Consider the following 18703-nt stretch of genomic DNA (forward strand, 5'->3'; position numbering starts at 1 on the left):
TTTCCCCCCCTTTTTTTTTTTTTACAATGGATACCTGCAGGGTACGAGCCTTGGTGTTTCTGGTCCTGTTATGGCAGGACGGGTCTTTGGCATCGCAGTTTCCGACACAGCTCATGTAAGTATATAATCCAATTTCGTGCATTAATGTTGCAGACTCGTCGGTTAGAGGCTATTACATTAAATGAGCCACTCAAGGTGTGTAGGCAGTACAGCACGCGCGCGGTTGGGTTTGTGTGAGTGGGGTGGGCTGGTCGGGTTCATTCATGCACCAGTGGTCATCTTGAATAAGACACGTTTGAGGGTAGAATATACTTAATCTTCCGTCTGGCTGCTCGCCTCCAGGCGATGATTAATGTTGGTTACCGTACTCAGCAGCTTGTCGCCGGTGGATGGCTATGACAGCTCCTGAAGTTGTTGAGGAGTTACAGTCACTTCGCCTGGTCCTGTCCCTTCCTGTAAAAAGACAAAAGTTGCCCCCTTGTATGTGGCCCCCTGACGAGTTTGGAGTTCAATAACCATAGCAATCCTATTATTCATTTGCAAAATTAGGGCGATTTAATTTTTATGTTCCTTTTTTCAGATTCCATACAAAGTTCTCTTTAAATACAGTATACATTCAAGATATTTGCATTGTTGTAGCCTACCATATACATTTCAGGTATATTCACATATAAGTAAAGAGTCCCATAAATCCTGGGAATAATAGCAGGTTTTGTTTGAACATTTTGGTAGGGCTTTATTTACATTTGGATCTGTGATTAAAGCAGGACACCCCTTGAGATGGGCCTACATTATTTGTTTTAAAAGAGAGACCGAGACAAAGAGGCAGCAAAGAGTGAAATAGTAAAAAAAAATCCCATGTATTTGTTCAGTTACCTAAACTGAGACTGCTTGCATTTTAAAACTATTTACATGTAAATCATTTTCATTACATTTTTACTTAAATTAAAGGTTTGGTCACCAGACCAGAGCATTGGCATCTGTCAGACATTTCTAATATGTTGACCACCCCCTAATGCCTCTCAATATAATGCAATACAATTCTACAGCAGCAACAGAATGAAGTTACTGCTGATATTTGAACTCTGAAGTTATAGACCACTCCACCACTGGGCGCGGCTATGTCGTATTCCTGCTGCGACGCGGCCGATGGCACCACAAGCATCCATTCTGCTATCTTACGCTTACGCCTTCCACCTGGCACGCCTAGAAGACATGGTTGTCACGATAACTGAAATAGCAACCCAACCAGAGGTTATGCCAAGCCACTGCCAGAACCGTGCGTGATATTACATCATCACATTTAGTATTTGATTTCTTAGTATTTTTGGGGGGGCTTTTATTGCCTTTTTAAGCGATAGTGACAGCAGACAATTGACAGGAACAGGGAGGGGAGAGAGAGAGAGGCCAAGAGACAGAAAAGAGCCACAGGTTGGAGTCGAACCCATGGCCGCTGCAGCAAGAACTCAGCCTTGGTACATGGGGTGCCAGCTCTAGCTTTTGTTTTTTAGGACGAAAAAGTGTCCCAGTGCAGCCTGGCTAAAGAGACTTGACAAAGCAGAAACACTGTCTAAAACGCATTGATGCTCAGTATCCTTCAATTCACTGTCCAAGATTACAATATCACAGAAGAAAAAGTCACATCAACAAAATTGTCTCAGACATTAAGGTGGAATACATTTTTTTGGCTGTCCTTAGCCACAATTAGTGACTGCAAAAATACCTGCATTTGTGCTGCCTGATAGTGAAAGCAAAGAACTACCTAACAGCTAACATCCCCTTGTGCTAAATCTGCTGGATAACCCGAGATACGAGAGGAATGTATATAATCATGGCTCTAATATGCCTGTAAGGAATAGGTGTCTTTGTTTGGAGTGTGCATGATGAGATGCAATGATGAGATGTTTGAACATAGATACAGCAAGCCAAAATAAATTAAAATGAAGTGGATCCAACACTCAACGTTCATCAAGTGCATTCTCCTGGATTACACTGATCAGATGGATGGAGATACAAAAAACTGATTGTGTAAAGGTAGCTTTTCAAACTGTAACCAACTGGTTGTGTGTCGCTTTATGGTCCTATCTATGTTGTTCCAGTAAATACTCTTGAGATGATTTTGCACTACCTTAGATGTCTAGAGCAACATTTCAATGTGCATAAAAACAACAATAGGACAAACACCATCTCATGTGGATGTTTTTGAGTTTGTAGCAATGAACTCATATTGGCTGTACCAGGAATATTTCAGCATCAGATCACCAAAAAGCACCAGAATTGCAAATCTAAGCCGCAATTACTGTAAGAAAGACAGATGGTAATGGAATGGTCAGAGCCTGATCCAACAACTCTCCTCTTCATATGAAGGTAGTTTGTATTATCTGGGCCAGGCTAAAGAAGGACTGAATTGGCCACTTGGGTGTTAGGGTATAGGCTACAGAGCGTGAGCAGAGCGCCGCGGGTTGTTTTGGTGCATTACTGTTGGTGTTTCCATGCCTCATTCCGCTTTGCTGTCTTCTGTCTTTGCCTCTGTAATGATGTGTAATTAGACTGTAGTTTAACACAGCTGCCTACTGAGATACACACTATGGGCCAGCTCATTACTCTCTCTCTCTATAGTCAAAGTGGTGGTACCACAACATCTGTCTCTCTTCTTGTATTGTCTCTCCACCTCTCTTTCTGTTTTGCTCTGATTTGCTCTTCCTGTGTCTGAAAAACAATGTAGGGCAGTGTCTGACCCAGTTGCCATTTGTATGTGCATTTGTGTGTGTGTGTGTTTAATTATCCAGCACTGTACCAGAGGCTGCAGTAATCAAAGCCCAGCAACCAGAGCAGAAACATTTTGCTATCTCAGCTCAACAATGACATTATTACTGTTTAGGCATCTCTAAATAGCCATGTTATTTTAGCCATAGAAAATAACTTACATTATACTTATGGTGACAAGATAATATGTACTTTACCTAATTTATATTTATATGTAAACGTCACCTAGACATGGCCCGATACCATTTTTTTCCTTCCCGATATAGATTTTGATACCTGAATATCGGCTAATACAGAGTACTGATCCAATACGTGTGCATTAAAAAAATACAAATAATGACTTGGCTATCCTGGGGAAAAAAAATAAAAAAAGACAAAAGGGACACAGCCGGGAAGTAGGGTCCCTCTTTAGGGTTAATAAATTATGTGGTATTGTATCGGTGCACAGACACGCATAGTTACAGATACCCGAAACCGCATTTTCGGCAGTATTGGAGGAATTTCAAATACTGATATCAGGATTGGAACAACTCTAGCGTCACCTAATTGCATTTATGAAGCACTGCCATTAACCAAGTTGGGACCTAAAGGGATGGTTGGAAATGCATGATCATGATGTAAGAATGAGTAATTAATGAGCAGAGATTTTTCATGCTTGTATGGATAATACAATTGACGTTAAAAGGCCAATTTAACAAAAGGATTTGTCTGCCAGTATTCATACAAAGCAACAGGCGAGTAGTGTCAGAACTTTCTATTTTATGGTCCTTTACTGTATATAATGAGCCAATATAGCACTTAACGGTCAATAATTCTTTGTCTGCATTCTAAAGTATAGTTTTTGGTATTTACACACGCACACAGATTCAGCATCATGATAATTGGACTAAGTAGTTCCCTCAGATGAGACACTTTTATGAAAACTGACAAAAAAAAAATTCTAAACAGATTTTAAAAGTCACACTCATCCATATTGGATGTGCAGAAGGACATATGCACACATATTGCACCACAGCCTGGGTTGTCTTGTCCATTTGTCAGCACCTGAGAGTTTTTGTTATAGAGATTTACACTGGTAGCAGTAGATTTTACAGAAGTTAAACTCTGGAGAGATGGCCCTCTGCTTCTCTGAATGTCAAGTCCCTAGAAGCACAAACACACACACATGCACACACAAACACACACATATTCACTCTAACTCACAACTGACTTGTCAATGCTTCAGGCTTTGGGAGCTTAGGGGTCCAAGGTCCACTAAAAAGCCTTACAATCAGTTTGTTGTTAGTAGATTTGGGGACAAGGAAGGTTGGAGCAGAGGAGAGGAGAGAAGAGGATCAAGAGAAGAGGATATAAGAGAGTGAAAGAGATGCAAGAAGAAGAGAAGAGAGAAGTCACAGTTTTTCAACATCTCATTCATAGTTGTTGTAGGTAGAAGTGTTTTTGGGCCGATACAGATACCAATGTTTAAAATAACAGTTTTGCAGATAGCTGGTGCCAATACCGATACCAACAGTTTTTTGTTGTCATTTATTCACCCTTTTGTGCCAGGGAAAAAAAATCTACAAAGATAAGCATGTCTGTCTAGTTGCAGCTCAGTCTATTTCTCTTCTTAACCTGGATGTCAGACGTAGAGCTGAACAGCTGCTCACTTTCCGTGCTGCTGCATGGAACACATCCGTATTTGTTCATTTGTGGCAGTGCTGGAAAACGGATTATATCTCCAATAACCAAGTTGGAAATAAAAACTTTAAACTGTAAAACACATTTAGCCATTACAACACAACAGATAAACATCGACCACTGATATTGGTGAATACCATCTTATTTGCCGATAGGCCAGTGTCAGCCAACAAGTCGATGTTTGTCAGATATTGGTTGCAAGTTTGGGTCAAGCTCCAAAAACTCCTTCTCTCTTATCTTCTCAAATATTCATATTAGCCTTAAAACTAGAATATCATCAGGCAATATAGTTTGGTTTCACCAGTGTTCTCATGCTGCTTTTATAGTCACACCTGATCATTCAGCACCATTGGTTCCTTTGCATCTGTTGACAGCTGAAAGATGAGTACCCAAACAACACCAATTGGTGGCTCTAAATCACTATATCATATAGTAGCTAGACATCTATATTAGTTTTCCTTCAGATAGCAATAATGGTCTGCCAGGTATCAGTATTGTGCATAGCTCCTACCATCTGGCTTTGGGAATTAAGGGATAGCAACTGAATTATAACTGACCCTGCACTAATATCTCCACCTACCTTCTCTTTTCCTAAACAAGTTCCCACTGTGCCATTCCCTCTGGTATGCCTACTCTTGCAAAGTGTCTCATCTTTCTCCACAAGGTTACTTGCTCTGAATTTTCCAATAACTATTTCCTGGTATCTGTTTTTCTATGTTTATTTCAGCTTATATATGCGAATATGTCTCTCTGCCATTGGGGAGGATCACAGCTGAGTCTGTGTTAGTGTGAATGCATGGCAATGAGAGCATCTGTATCCTATGCCAACCTGTTCTCATTCTCGTACAATATTAATGGCCCTGTGTGTGCATGTGTGTGCATGCACAGAATATATGGTGAATTAATGCATCCACATGCACACAAGTATTTTCTTCCTACAAGCTTCTACCAGATACGCCTCAAGATGAGTCATATTGTTCTAACAAGTCTCTGTGTAACTTAAATTAAGATTCAAGGTAATTTATTTACCATTGCACATCAAAAGGATGCATAAAGAAATTTATGTTTAATTAATTCATGCTACACACACATATAACATAACAGATAAGTACATTTAGATTAAAGGAATAATATATAAAATAGATAAAAATAATTTATAAACAGAGCCTATATACATAAACATATTGCACCTTGGGGAATGTAAACAGCAGCAACAAGATAGTCAAGATAATATGGTTTCATTTTCACAATAAAGTTTAACATTTGAGAAACAGTGTCAATCCACTTTGACTGTGTTTAAGCAACAAGCATCATCCATCAGTCCACCTCCTTGTCCTGCCAGAGTCCTGCACTCTGTCAGCTTGGAACACGGTCCACCTGTCCAGTGCTGATCCTGGATTTTGATGGAGTGGGTCTCTGTAAAGATGTGGGCACAACAGTCTCTGATTTCCCGTTGTTTGGCCAGCCCATTTCGTCCCATTTTATCCAGACCATTAGCCAGGAGCAGTCTTAAGTCCAAGCTGGGCCAAGAAGGCTCCTATCCTAGCTCTCTTCTTCTCCTTCTGGGTGGTCACAGCTCCTGCCGTGGTAGGCTGGTCTGCCCAATCTGGCTGGTTAGAACACCTCATATTCCTCTGCTTGTTAATCCAAACCCCATGCTTCCTGTTCCAATGACTGTTGGCTGTTTGTGTAATACGTGTTTCAGCAATAAAAAATAAAAAAATAAAAAAGACAAATTAAAAGAACACATAAGGTTTCTTTCATCTCTTTCAGGCATGGAACAATATGAACACGATTATCTTGGCCAAAATAATTGCGATTCACATTATTATCCCTCTAATCATCAAACTATACTTAAACCTCTTGAAATGGCACTGAAACATACTGGAATCATCTTACCTTACATTTTATTAAGCCATAGGATTGTGGAATGACTGGAAAGATGCAGGCTCCCCTTGTGGCAATTCAAAATAAATCATGAAATCAATATAAGACTGTACACTAGCCAGCTACAGTTCTTTTAACTTAAGCCATGTAAGGATATTCATGATTATCCTGATTCATGATTTTCTAGATACTGAAAATTCACCACAATAAACATATCAGAGTGTTTTTTTATCCTGATACGTGATAATATCGTATATCAACTCATCCATGATCTCTATCTATTGCCACTGTGTTCAGGAGGCACAGAGTGATATGTCATTATAATTCAAGCTGTGAGCTTATTGTGGTTTGACAAGATGATTGGAGGAGGATGAGAGGATGGCATAATCCTGTGTGTGGCACCAACATGCTGGACCTGATGACCCCGGAGCTCTTTGATATAAAAAATATCGGTCCTGGCCACCTCCCACCTTTCACCTGCTTTCTCTCATCACCGTCACTAGTCACAACACTGGCTGACACTTAACTGATTGGTCGACTTCATGTTTGAACCCTCAGAAAGTAATCGTATTGGTTGACACTGACATGCAATGACACGTGTTTGATTAGATGACCGCGTATTTGTTCTTAGTGATTCCAGCGATGATTGGTTGACATCTTGCTTGACCTATCAGAGTGATTCTCTTTGGGCGTCTTTGTTTTTAGGCTGTGTCTAGCTGGTCTTCTTAGATGATAGATGTAAGATAACTTCACTGACAGTTTAATTGCACTGTGAAATGTCTGTGATGTCTCTTCTAAACAAGTTACATCTGAGTTACAAGAGGGGTTGTGTGCATTGCTTTGTCCCATAGGATTAAAGAATGGGTTGATCAGATGCAGAAAGAGCTTGTGACCCTGGCAGACACCGCCACAGCTGGGAAGAGCCTCACTCAGGTAGAAACACACACACTACAGGCATGCATAAAGAGAGGGCATAATCCAAATTCAACACTGTTATGGTTGTATGGTTCTGATGTCCTTTTTGTTTCTGGCTACATTCTATTTGATTTTTTTTAATTTAATTTAATAAATTCATTTCTGACAGAAGTATTTTGTAAATGATCAATTATGTATGCAATTTGATATGTTCACTGCTCTTTCTTTCTGTCTAGATTTTTCAGAGAAATCAACGCCTGTACACTGTGGAGCAAAACGACGCAGAGGAGCTGGTGGCTAGAGCAGCTACAAAAATTGAACAGCTGCTACTGAAGAGGTCTGCTGCCTTGGAGGTAAGACTAACCCCACACAGAGGAACCAACTGTCAGTTTGCAATTTTACATTGTGTACAGGATGATATCTTTATTAATCAGGGCTACGAAGAGAAGTTTTCCATCTGCTCTTTGTTAAGACATTGTAGACTTGAATAATATCCAATAACTATTGTGTATGTGGTAAACAATGTGTCTGATGTTATGCTATTCTTATTCAACACATCCACTGAATTTTGATAAATGTTTTCCTCATTGCAACCTATGGTCAATTCAGAAATCTGTCACTCTATGTTTTTCAAAATTTGCACACAACACAAGTCTTCATTCAAATGCTACCAAAACACACAGACAATCTTTTGATACTAGATCTAAATCTAGAACTAATGTTTCAAATGGTGTTCAGATTGGTCAAATGGTTAGCCCGCAGTGACATTCAGTATCATACTGTAATTAGTACTGTATAAATAACATCACCAAAATATTTTACAATACACCTGAAACCAGCAGAATAATGTGTATTTTTTTCAGAATTTTCTCACCAACATTTTGACGCGAGTGTCACATTCAAAACATTTAAATGATCTTCTGGCACCAGGATCCCTGGTTCATCTCCATACCAAAGGGTTTCCTGTGAGGGAAACAAATATACAACAACATCCATAAGTCCGGAGGACCTTACATTGTCACAAAGCTATTATCTGGATGTTTTGGTCATTTTCTAACAGCACACTAATGTTTCAGTGTTGAGGTGATTAACAGCTCACTTAATTGTGTGACTTCATGGATGATAGATATGGTTTCTATGTATGCAATAAAAACAGTGGGTGCAGCATGCACATTAAATTATTGAAAGCAAGGATATGTGTTTTGCAGGATTCAATGTGTTAATGAGAGCTTTGACCCTGGGGACACCCCCACCCCTTTCCTTTTTATTCAGAAGTGGGTCAGAGATGCTCTTCTGTATCAGGAGGTTGAACTGTTTTTAAACATTCATATGAAGTTCACAGCAACCCTTTCTCTGCCTTTATAAGGCATCACCATTGTTGTCTTATTAGTAATGGAGAGGGAATATTTATGATGTTCATAAACACATCTCCTGCCAAGTGTCTGTCTTGTGTATGTTAAGTAAACACCCTGGTGTTCTTATCATTTTTCCGAGTGCTGGTGCCATAAGCAGTAAGGAGCAAATTGGCTTCAGTGTATTATCCAAGTGATGGAAGAGAGAGATGGTTGCGAGCGTCGGGTGTGTACGTGGTTTAGTGTGTGTTAAGGGTAGTGGTGGGTGGTGGGTCGGCTAACCTTATGCTGACAGCCCATCCAACCTCTGGACATCGATCACTTCTCACTTTTTATTGTTTCTTTGTGTCTCATCCTCTCCTACGAGTAACCTCAAGGCACACTGATATTGAATTCTCTGTCCTGAGATGTATAGATGAGAAGATAAAAGGATGAATGGATGATGTGAAAGAAGGGCAAATGCATGAACCTGATGGATGGAGTGTTGGACAGACTTAGCAACGGAAGATGAGTGCACAGGATGGTAATGCTTTGAGCTCAGATAGTAGGTTTCTTTTTTTGTGTCTTTTTGAGTCTTTCTAAGACAGCAGCGACAATCACCAGAAAACTTGAATCAGAACTTACACAGAAGATTTTAAAGTTGTGCTTTGAGAAGAGTTTTGCCGTTTTCTGTTTTCTATGTTAAATGAACCTATTTGGCTATAAAGTTTATCAGACCGAATACAGGAAGAGAATCTTAATTGCAGGTTGGAGATCCTGTCTTGTTCAATGCCTTTGATATAAGGTTGGAAGTGACTCAATGCCAACATAATTGGCCCAAGGCACTTGAGTCAGTTTCACGTAGTTGTCAACTTTAAAACTTTCATCCCACCTTTGCCTTTCTGTCTTTCTCTCTTGCTCTCTCTTTCATCCTCTCTTTCTTTCCTTTTCTGATCTCCAGCTCTGCATGATAGATGACCTTTGAAAGGCCACAGTTTACCTAGCCACAGGTGTGTGGCACAAGTGTGTGTCTACTCATGCTTCCATAAATAAGTGTGTGGCAGAGTGTAACATGCATTATTAATGAGTACTTGGCTGCACGCTGTTGGGAGAGATCGCTTTATCAAAGGTTTTACAATGTATACTGGGGTTTGAGCTCGACAGGAAACACTCCCACATGTACACACATTAGCACAGGAAGAGGGGTGCAGCAGCTATATCCTGCTGTAATATTATTTTTCACCAAATTTCAGATTCAACTAGGTTGAAAATGTACGACATCTGTCAGTTGTTTATTCTAAACACATACTTGTGTTTACCTTAGCTGTAGCAGCCCCTTACTGAAAACATGTTTCCGCATGCTTGCTTGCATACAAACACTCACACACCTACTGGGACATCACATACACACATAGTGCCTATTGTCAAGCTACTTCCCCCTTTCCATCTCTGGCTGAAGTGTGCAACCTGATCAAAAAATCATTATCACCTGATTGTTGCCTGTGGTAAGCTATTGTTAATGTAGCTCAATACTAAGAAGACAGAAATGATAAGGGTAAACCAAAAATGGTATCAATAGCTTAATTTACATATTCATTCATTTTACCACACATAGTACATGCATATCTACTTTAGTGTCTTCTCTGATCAGAGTCACATTTATATTGGTCAACTTAGACCACTTAATGTAACTCAGCAGAGGTCCCTGTAGTCTACCAACTCTTCAGAATTGCCACCCCCAGCTGGATTCATTCCATTCAGATAAGCAAGGGCCTGTCAGGGACCTGTAATGGACCAGCTGGCAATTCTAGGTGTCTGTATATCATAGTTTTTATTAGACCAAATTAACTTGCCATTATCATTAAATAAACCTGTCATGTGAGTAGGCAATGACAACAGACAGTGCAGTATTTGAGTCAAAACCTACTTGTTCTTCTGACCATATAGTGGAAGTTTTTAATGTGCCTGAGGCTAGATCCAATTATTTCAACCCTGCTCTCCCTTCACCATCCCTAGCCTGTTCTCTCTTTGTCTACCTGTCTGTGTACACTGTAATTAAAAACTTATTTATTGATGCTGCAGAAATGTTAAGGTAAACTGATAAAACACTGTAGAGAGACAGTACATCCACACACGCTCAAACAATAAGGTATCAGCTGACTCTCTCTTACTAACAACCAGCAGCCATGTCAGCTGCAGTTGTTTGCTTTTGTTTGAACAATCTGCATGAGGTCAATTATTTGTGTGTTGTGTGCTGTGTGTGGTGTTTCGTGGTGTGTGTGTGTGTTCCTCTGTGTGTTGGTGTGTACAGTATGTGTGTGAGCATGTATGTGTGTGTGTGTGTGTGTGTGTGTGTAGGTTTGCAATTCCCTCTTTTCTCCTGAGGTGAAGGGCTCTATCCAGTGACTAATGAGTCAAGTCTACTACATTACTTACAGTAATACTTCAAACAGCACCACTAAAACTCTACAGGACACAGGTGGCCCCGTACTGTGTGTTAGAGGGTGTGTGCATTAGTGTGAACCCTGTCAGTGTCTGTGGGTTTACAGAGTATGCGTGTAGGTCAAAGTGTGTGTTTTTAAAATGGCGTGTCTTCTTTTTCCAATGCGTCATTATTACAGAATAAAGGTTAGGTTTATAATTGAAATTTATTGGAATGATTAGCTTCTGTTATTTATGAACTACTGGATTCAGTCAGTTACAATCTCCACCATTGAATATCCATTTTCACTGAAGGATAAAGAAATCTTAGTCACTATGGCTAAATACAAAGTATCTGTGTTGCATGCATGTTAGAGTATGCATACGTGTTAGATGGTACGGTCAGTCATACATCTGACCTCTTTCCAAAATTCCTTATGTTACTTAGAAATCCTGTTAAGTGTGGAGTAACTGTGGAGGACTAAAAGTGCCAAAACTAAATAATTAAATACATCATTAAATAATTACTTAAATGTGTCATTAATTAATTAAAATTGGAATTAAATACATAAATGTTTTATTAAATGTGTCATTAATTCATTAAAATACTAATTCATTTTATGTAAAAAAAAACATATATAATTATTTCACTATTTAATTAATTATTTCATGGTCCTGTGTTGCAGTGTTTCATGAATTTTTTGATCTGTCAAACTCACCCATCCAAATCAGTGGGTGGACTAACGCTAATCTAGTCTGATCCATTGCTCCTGGTCCTGAAGTAGAGTGCCTGGATAGAGACGATGGAGGATCTCCATGAACTTTCTAGGGAGTTGGTGAGAGACATTTGTATACACTTGTATGGTTTATATTTTTTTACAATGGACATCTCTGTAATGGAATTTCTGTCAGTATGCCTGGAATACTTGTTTTTGCCTGCAGTAGTAGTCACAATGTGACAATGTCAACACACTGCAACATTGTAGCAGATTATTATTGTATGTTTTACAACCACTAATGGTGTGTCAGCCACTGCCAGCTAACAAACTAATAAGCTAACGAACAACATATAAAAATAAAACATAAAAACAACATGTGCCAAATGGTTTGTTACACAGAACCGTCTGGGAAGTTGTCATTGCAACTGTTTGGAAAAGGGCAAGCACTTTCAAAAAATGGTGATTGGATGAACCAGCTATCTATCTAGAGAATAGCACAAACATCTGTTCATTCGAGAAAAGCCTGTACCCATACCTGCACCATTTTCCTTGCCCCATTACTGTTACCCGTGGACTCTTAAGTTCCTTTTTTAAGCTTATGTACCTTCATTATATCAATAAGCTTTATCCTCACCTGCCTGACATCTATTTAGTGCACAGCGTTTTACAGTCTCGAAAAAAGCTCTTCAAATAAGCCACCAGCGCTGTGCCTTACATTCATGTTAATTTCATGTTTTTTGTATTGTTTGTACCACTTTAGATTTAACACATATTAGGCTTTCCATTCAGGATTTCACCTTAAAGTCTACATTAAAGAGGAGCATATGGTGCAAACAGTTACATGAAACATATGTGTATTGTTGTTCCACGTAAAAAACGCAATAAGGTGACCATTCCTCCATCTCCATATATTAAGCATATCTGGAACAATCCTGTAAATTATTTTAAATCATTGTGTTTTTCAGACACTTCTCCTCTCAGAGGATATCCCTATATTGTTAACAAGATACAATAATATTTTCAAATTTTAAGTATATATGCAACTATATCCTCTAATTATCACTTTTGTAATATTATCCTATTCAGGATTCCTTAAGTAATTCTAAATTGTTCAGTTATCCAGTTCCCCTTATTTAGAAGTGTGTGTTAAGTGTTTCGTGTGTTATTAGTGCATGTGTTTAATAGTCTTTGTGCCCCAGGTGTTGGACCATATTTTTATTAATCTGTTGCCTGCTGTCACAATGTTATAATAATGAGCACAAGATGTGACATTATGATGTTTTCGTGTCTGTGTGTGTGCCAGCGTATCGCAGTAACAAACAGAGGCTATGATACTATCAGAGATATGCAGTCTCCGGAGCAGATGTTACTCAACCTCCCATCTCTGCTCTGCGCTGATCATATCAAGCAGACAAGAGGTGTCTGCATATGTCTCTGTCTGTGTGCTTGAATTTGTGTGTGTGTGTGTGTGTGTGCGTGTGCGTGTGAGAGAGATAAACAGAAAGAGAGAGATGGAGTGGGAGGGGGTAATGCAGATGGGGAATTCTAACTATGGTAGGCCAGGGACAAGTGTTTAATACATTCACCAAGAAGAAGTCCAAACACAGTTTCATTTGAATACTTGATTTGGAGACAGTCACAACCTCTCACTGTCAAGAAAAAATTATATATATAATAGTAATCTTAATTAAGTATATGCGACATGGAGTATTTTTCTGAATAAATAGTATGATACTTTGTTATAATTACAGTAATCAAGATGAAGTAATTAGTAGCTCTAAGTTTGAGATAATGTTTCTCCAACAGTCCACTTGAATTTTGATCCTTTCTGACACTGTTACTACCTTTCCAACTTTGTTTCTTTTGACCTTTTGTCTTACAGAAAATGGCAGTTGTGTTATGTGCATTATTTTTCCACTCGCATTTTATTTGTATCAATTTTGTCTTCAATTCGTCTTAATACTAGTGTTGTAAGTTGTAACTAATGGTGTGCATAATGCTTAATAAAATAATGTACTAATCCTTTATACAGATCACTTAAAATCCATGACTACTTATTTCAAGAAAAGGGCTTCAGACAATTTGGATAAAAATTGATAAAAATCCATTTATTTGCATTTATGTCTGCAGACATGACGGTTAAAACCCTTTATTAAAGTGGTTATAATCAATATTTTTATCATAACAATGTATTAAATTACAATGTGAAAACAATATGAAATGGGTCCCGCATTCTATTAGTGATGGACCTTTAGAGAATTATCAGCTGAATCTGCAGCTCCCTTCGGTTTTGGGGAGCGTGACAGCTCATAGTGTAGCTGTCGGGTTTGCAAATTCACTGTTTTGTTTCACTCTGTCATTTTTAACCACAGGAGGCTACTGTATTCAGTGCAGAATCTGTAAAGACTATATGCTAGAGCCAGATACAGGACATTTTTATAACCTGGCAGTTTAAAATCTATAAATAATTAATAAATTATTTATTAAAAAAAAGTATATGTAGCCATTGGTCATAACATATAAACTCTCTATAAAGAATGCCTTTCTGGAGTGATCCTTTTAACTTTTAACTTTTTGAATAAGATGATCATGGCTTTCAATGTTTGTGTTGTAGATTCTCTGTGAAATCTGATCATTTAACAAACAACATTCTTTGAAGTAGACAACAGACATACACACATCTCTTAGATACATGCATGAGAGCAAAATAGCCAAAGAAAGTGAATGAGACGGGGAGCAGCTGTAGATTTACTCTTCCCATTGGAGAGTTTGGCCTCTGAGGGAAGCCATGTGGAGCAGCATGGCTCTCCCCTGGGCTCTTACAGCTACAAATACCTCTGCTCTTTCTCTCTGTCTCACGCTCTCTTTCTCCCTTTACTCATCTTGCCTCCATCTCCATCGATCCTTGCATCTATCTCTTTCTGCCATCCTTGTTCTCCATGCTACTGTATCTCTCCTGTGTCCAGCTTCTGACCTTTTGCCACAGTCAAACTGGAATATGAAATTAACCTTTTATATCTTCTGATATATTTCTCTCTTATCATGCTCTTTCCTTTCTACTACTGCATATCTGTTCCTCTACCTCCAACTCTGTTCTTTACTCTTCTATGCTCTGTTGTATTACTTCTCTCCTGACTCTGTCTGCCCATCTCCCCTGTTTTCCATTTAGTGCTTCCCCTCTTGTTTCTTACTCATCTTTTTTATCTCCAGTTATTCTGTTATTACACCTAACAACACACACTAGCACAATTAGACATGCACACAAGAGTGCATTTGTTTTTCCTTTTGCTGGAAATAAACTAATGCATTTCTGGATAAAGCTTCCATCATTTTTTACTAAACAATCCCCACCCACTCTTGTATCTCTCTCTTTATCATCCTACTGTTCATTTGTATAGGCTAAGTTTTAATGAGAACTACAACCATTGTGATCATGCTGAGTCAGAGGATTGTTTTTCTCCCTTTCCGTTAATCCATCTGCTCATAATTTATGTCTCTCTCTGTCTTCAGTCTCTTTTCTGCTTCTCATACTGACCCTTCACATCTCCCCTATTTTTACTTTCTTGCCATCCCTTTGAGTTGGGACTCATTATAGCGAATAGGTAACCAGTGTTCTTGAATGTGGACACATCAGAAACAAGGAAGGGAAAGATAAGACTGGATGTCGGTGTTAATGATCATTTAGACATTACTACTCTTGTGAGAATTGCTTTGTTGTCTGGGGAGGGGGAAGGCAGTGTGCTCTGAATGGCCCATTGATTCCAGACGTGTGGAGCCTTTACAAACACATGCACACAATCACATGCACATACACACATGTGCATATACACACACACAGGGAGTCTGAGAGGCTCTGTGAGGTTTAGCAGAGCCTGTCTCATCTTCCCTGTCTATCCTTTAAGCTATGCTCTGCTTTCTCACTAAATGCATGGTGGGCTGCTGGGCTGCCCAGGCAGAATGACAACTAAGATTGGTGAGAGCAGGGCAGAAATATCTCTCTGTGGGGCTAGTAGGTACGACTCCACTGCCATCCAACACTCAGCTCCAAACCTTTCTGTGTTCTCTGTGGTTGCAGTGTAATGATCTCATACATCAGTGTGCATGAACAGTAGAAGGTGCCCAAAATGAGAAATATTATATTATGTTCCCTATTTGGCTGTTGGAATATTGATAGGCACAGTAGTTGTTACGGTCATCATTAGGACGTTTTTATGGTCAACTGGGATGAAGATATAGCCAACCAATATGTATCAGCAATGCTGCCTGCAGATAGTATTAGACGTTTTTGTCCCCTACTATTAGATTTCATGATTCTTACAAATTCCTTCCCCTCTTTGCTTCTTTTTCACACAGAAGCACCTCATTTTTTAAACCACTCCACATGCATCCATAGATCCAATTTAGAGTCTCCTCGTGTCTATATATATTTCTTCTTCCCCCCTATTAAGGCTGCAGGGGAGCGGTGGCTCTCCCCAGGTCTCCAGTGGTCATCCAGTGACAGAATGAACTCATTATGGTGTGGAGCCAGGATATCTATACTACAATAAGTAAGAGGGAGACTAATGAGCAGTTAGATCTACGGGGAGTGTGTTATGCACTCCCATTAACCATACTGTGTAGTGCTAAATTTGCAGAGGAACACTGGCTTCTAATCAATTGTCAGAAACAGCAACTTGCAGTAGCTCTGTAATGAACTGTTATGCCAGTTTAGAGAGGTTAGCTGTCACTCAAGGAGCGGTCTCATAAAACCAAGCTCTAGTTTAGAGTGGATTTGATTGTGGTGTTGCTTTCTTTGGGAAGCTTGATAACCTCCTTGTGTACGTATTTAGAGAGATGGTTACACAGGAAAAAAAAAGGAAAATAGCGAAGGGTAATTAGGTGTCTTTCCTCACACACCCCTCATAACCCTCCCCCATATCTCCCAAAGGGGAGAGGAGCCTCGTCAAAGCCCTGTCATGAATTTTTAACAACCCTGTCGGTCTGCTCTCTTAGGATGTGCATATGTGTGTGTGTATGTCCAGATTTGCATGTGTATGTTCTTATGTAGGAAGTGGGTGAGGGAGAAGGATATATTGCTGTAGTCCTATATTCTCCATTAATGTCACAAATTGCCGGAGTATGATGCATTATGTATCAAGTATCAAATCCTGTATCATATCACATGCAACATCATGCCGCTAGAAATCCTGGACCAACCAGGAGATCTGTAATCAATATCCATATGTTCATGCACAGCTGTAGTACTTTACATATTCATTTAGCAAATTTGACATATTTTAAAGGGGGTCTGGACTTGCATAAGTGATAAATCTCAGTTAGCTCAATGGTGCGACATTACATGATGTGATGTTACAGTGACATTAGCTGACATTAACCTAATGACAAGACCTCCTGCACTTAGCATTTTCAGCATGGGCATGAACTGCTGCTCCCATTTTCCCTCAGGTGGCACATTATTACAGTCTAAAATCTTATCTTTTTTTCATGAAACACTTATGGAACCAAAATGTTAAGAACCCAAACTTTATTTTGAATGTTGTCAAAGCTTCAGTGTTTTTGCAGCTGAGGTGTCACTGAATTTATTTATTAATTAGAAAAGAATGCGATTTTATACAACCACCCGGTTTTACCTGGGTTATCCTCACATATTATTTTGTTAAAACCTCTGAATACACAGTGAAACGCTGGTAAAGCTTTCTTGTACTGATACTTAAGGGTTAAATCTTGTTAGTGCAAAGGTATCAGTGGCACAGGGGCTTGTATGACCAGCACATGGGCTATCGACTGAGATGAAAAGTCTCTAGACCGAATGACTGAAATATTTTAAACACTGCTAATGTCTGATGAAAGCAAGCACCAGCATTGACACAATTTATAAATATAGAACACATGATTTAGTACTCGATGCAGTGATGAAACTTGTTATTTTTGTACATGGTGAACAAGGGTGGGTTTAACTTCATGATCACTGTTTTGTGTTGGTGTGTGTATGTGTGTGTTTATGGCTCAGATGGGGTGTATATTTAGCTGCTGACAGCCAGTGCAGAGGAGGTGGAGACAGGTCTGGAACAGAGCCCAGGACTGGAGGCCAAAGGGATGGGACTGTTGATCAAGAATGGAACCATTGCCGACAGCAGACACATGGTCATAGATACACAAATACACAATCATACCCACACTCAGTAAAAGCACAGAATGATACTATAAGCATGTCTTCCAGTTATTGCTCATGCACAAATCCGACATGCCTGAAATTATACCTCCTCCTCCAACAGATGGACATCAGAAGGAGATAGAGCTTTAAATACAGGTTGCCTTCATCAATTCTAATTGATTCAATTAATTTTAATACATCCTTGAGTGGAGTATCTGTAAGGCTGTGGTAAACTTGCTTTTGTGAGGGAAGTCGGTGTGTCAGACAAGTGGGTTTATTTAAGGGCATTCTCTTCTTCCACATGGCTGTCATTAGTCAGTACAGTTGGAGAAGGGCACGCAAGGGCCAGGCTAAGGTTTGATCAGTGTGGATTTACCTGAGTGAACATGTACAATCTTGTGGAATAGTGTCAGTATCTGTTTCTCTGCCTGCTGTCTGTCTTGGTATCTCACTGTTCTTTTATTCTTTAGCCCCTCATCTTTTAAATGCACTAGGCATTTAGTACTGGAATTCTGAGCAAAATATTTGTAATGTAATTTGAAATGTATGAAACAGTTTAATTTACAGTTCAGTTCAGAGTTTTATAATTGAGAAATCAGATATCAGTCTGTCTCACCCATTTTTTATGTGTCATAGTGCTAGTGTTGTTTTCAGTTTTGGCCTCATTTCCCTACAAAGAAAGGAATAAAGATGGAATCAAACTGTGAAAGCCAGTTAAAAAGTGTAAAAGCGATTGGAAAGCAACCTCTAAACATTATATCCTCAGAATATCCTCACACAATTGCAAGTGCAATTCCAAACTTGTGATGTTTCAGTAATAAATAAATACT

At 39.2% G+C, this 18703-nt stretch overlaps 1 protein-coding gene across 1 annotated transcript in view; it reads left to right on the top strand.

Moving 5' to 3' along the window:
* Nucleotides 1-26: 26 nt before the first annotated feature.
* LOC118331086 (voltage-dependent calcium channel subunit alpha-2/delta-1) overlaps nt 27-18703 on the top strand; it is a 55854-nt gene continuing 37177 nt past the window's right edge. Inside the window, exons 1-3 of the mRNA XM_035665865.1 lie at nt 27-115; nt 7185-7266; nt 7485-7601. Of these exons, the coding sequence (XP_035521758.1) occupies nt 27-115; nt 7185-7266; nt 7485-7601 (288 nt within the window). The remainder of the gene's footprint in view (nt 116-7184; nt 7267-7484; nt 7602-18703) is intronic.

This window comes from Morone saxatilis, unplaced genomic scaffold, assembly GCF_004916995.1.
Source record: "Morone saxatilis isolate NCDOM2014 unplaced genomic scaffold, NCSU_SB_2.0 Contig2, whole genome shotgun sequence".
NCBI lineage: Eukaryota > Metazoa > Chordata > Actinopteri > Moronidae > Morone > Morone saxatilis.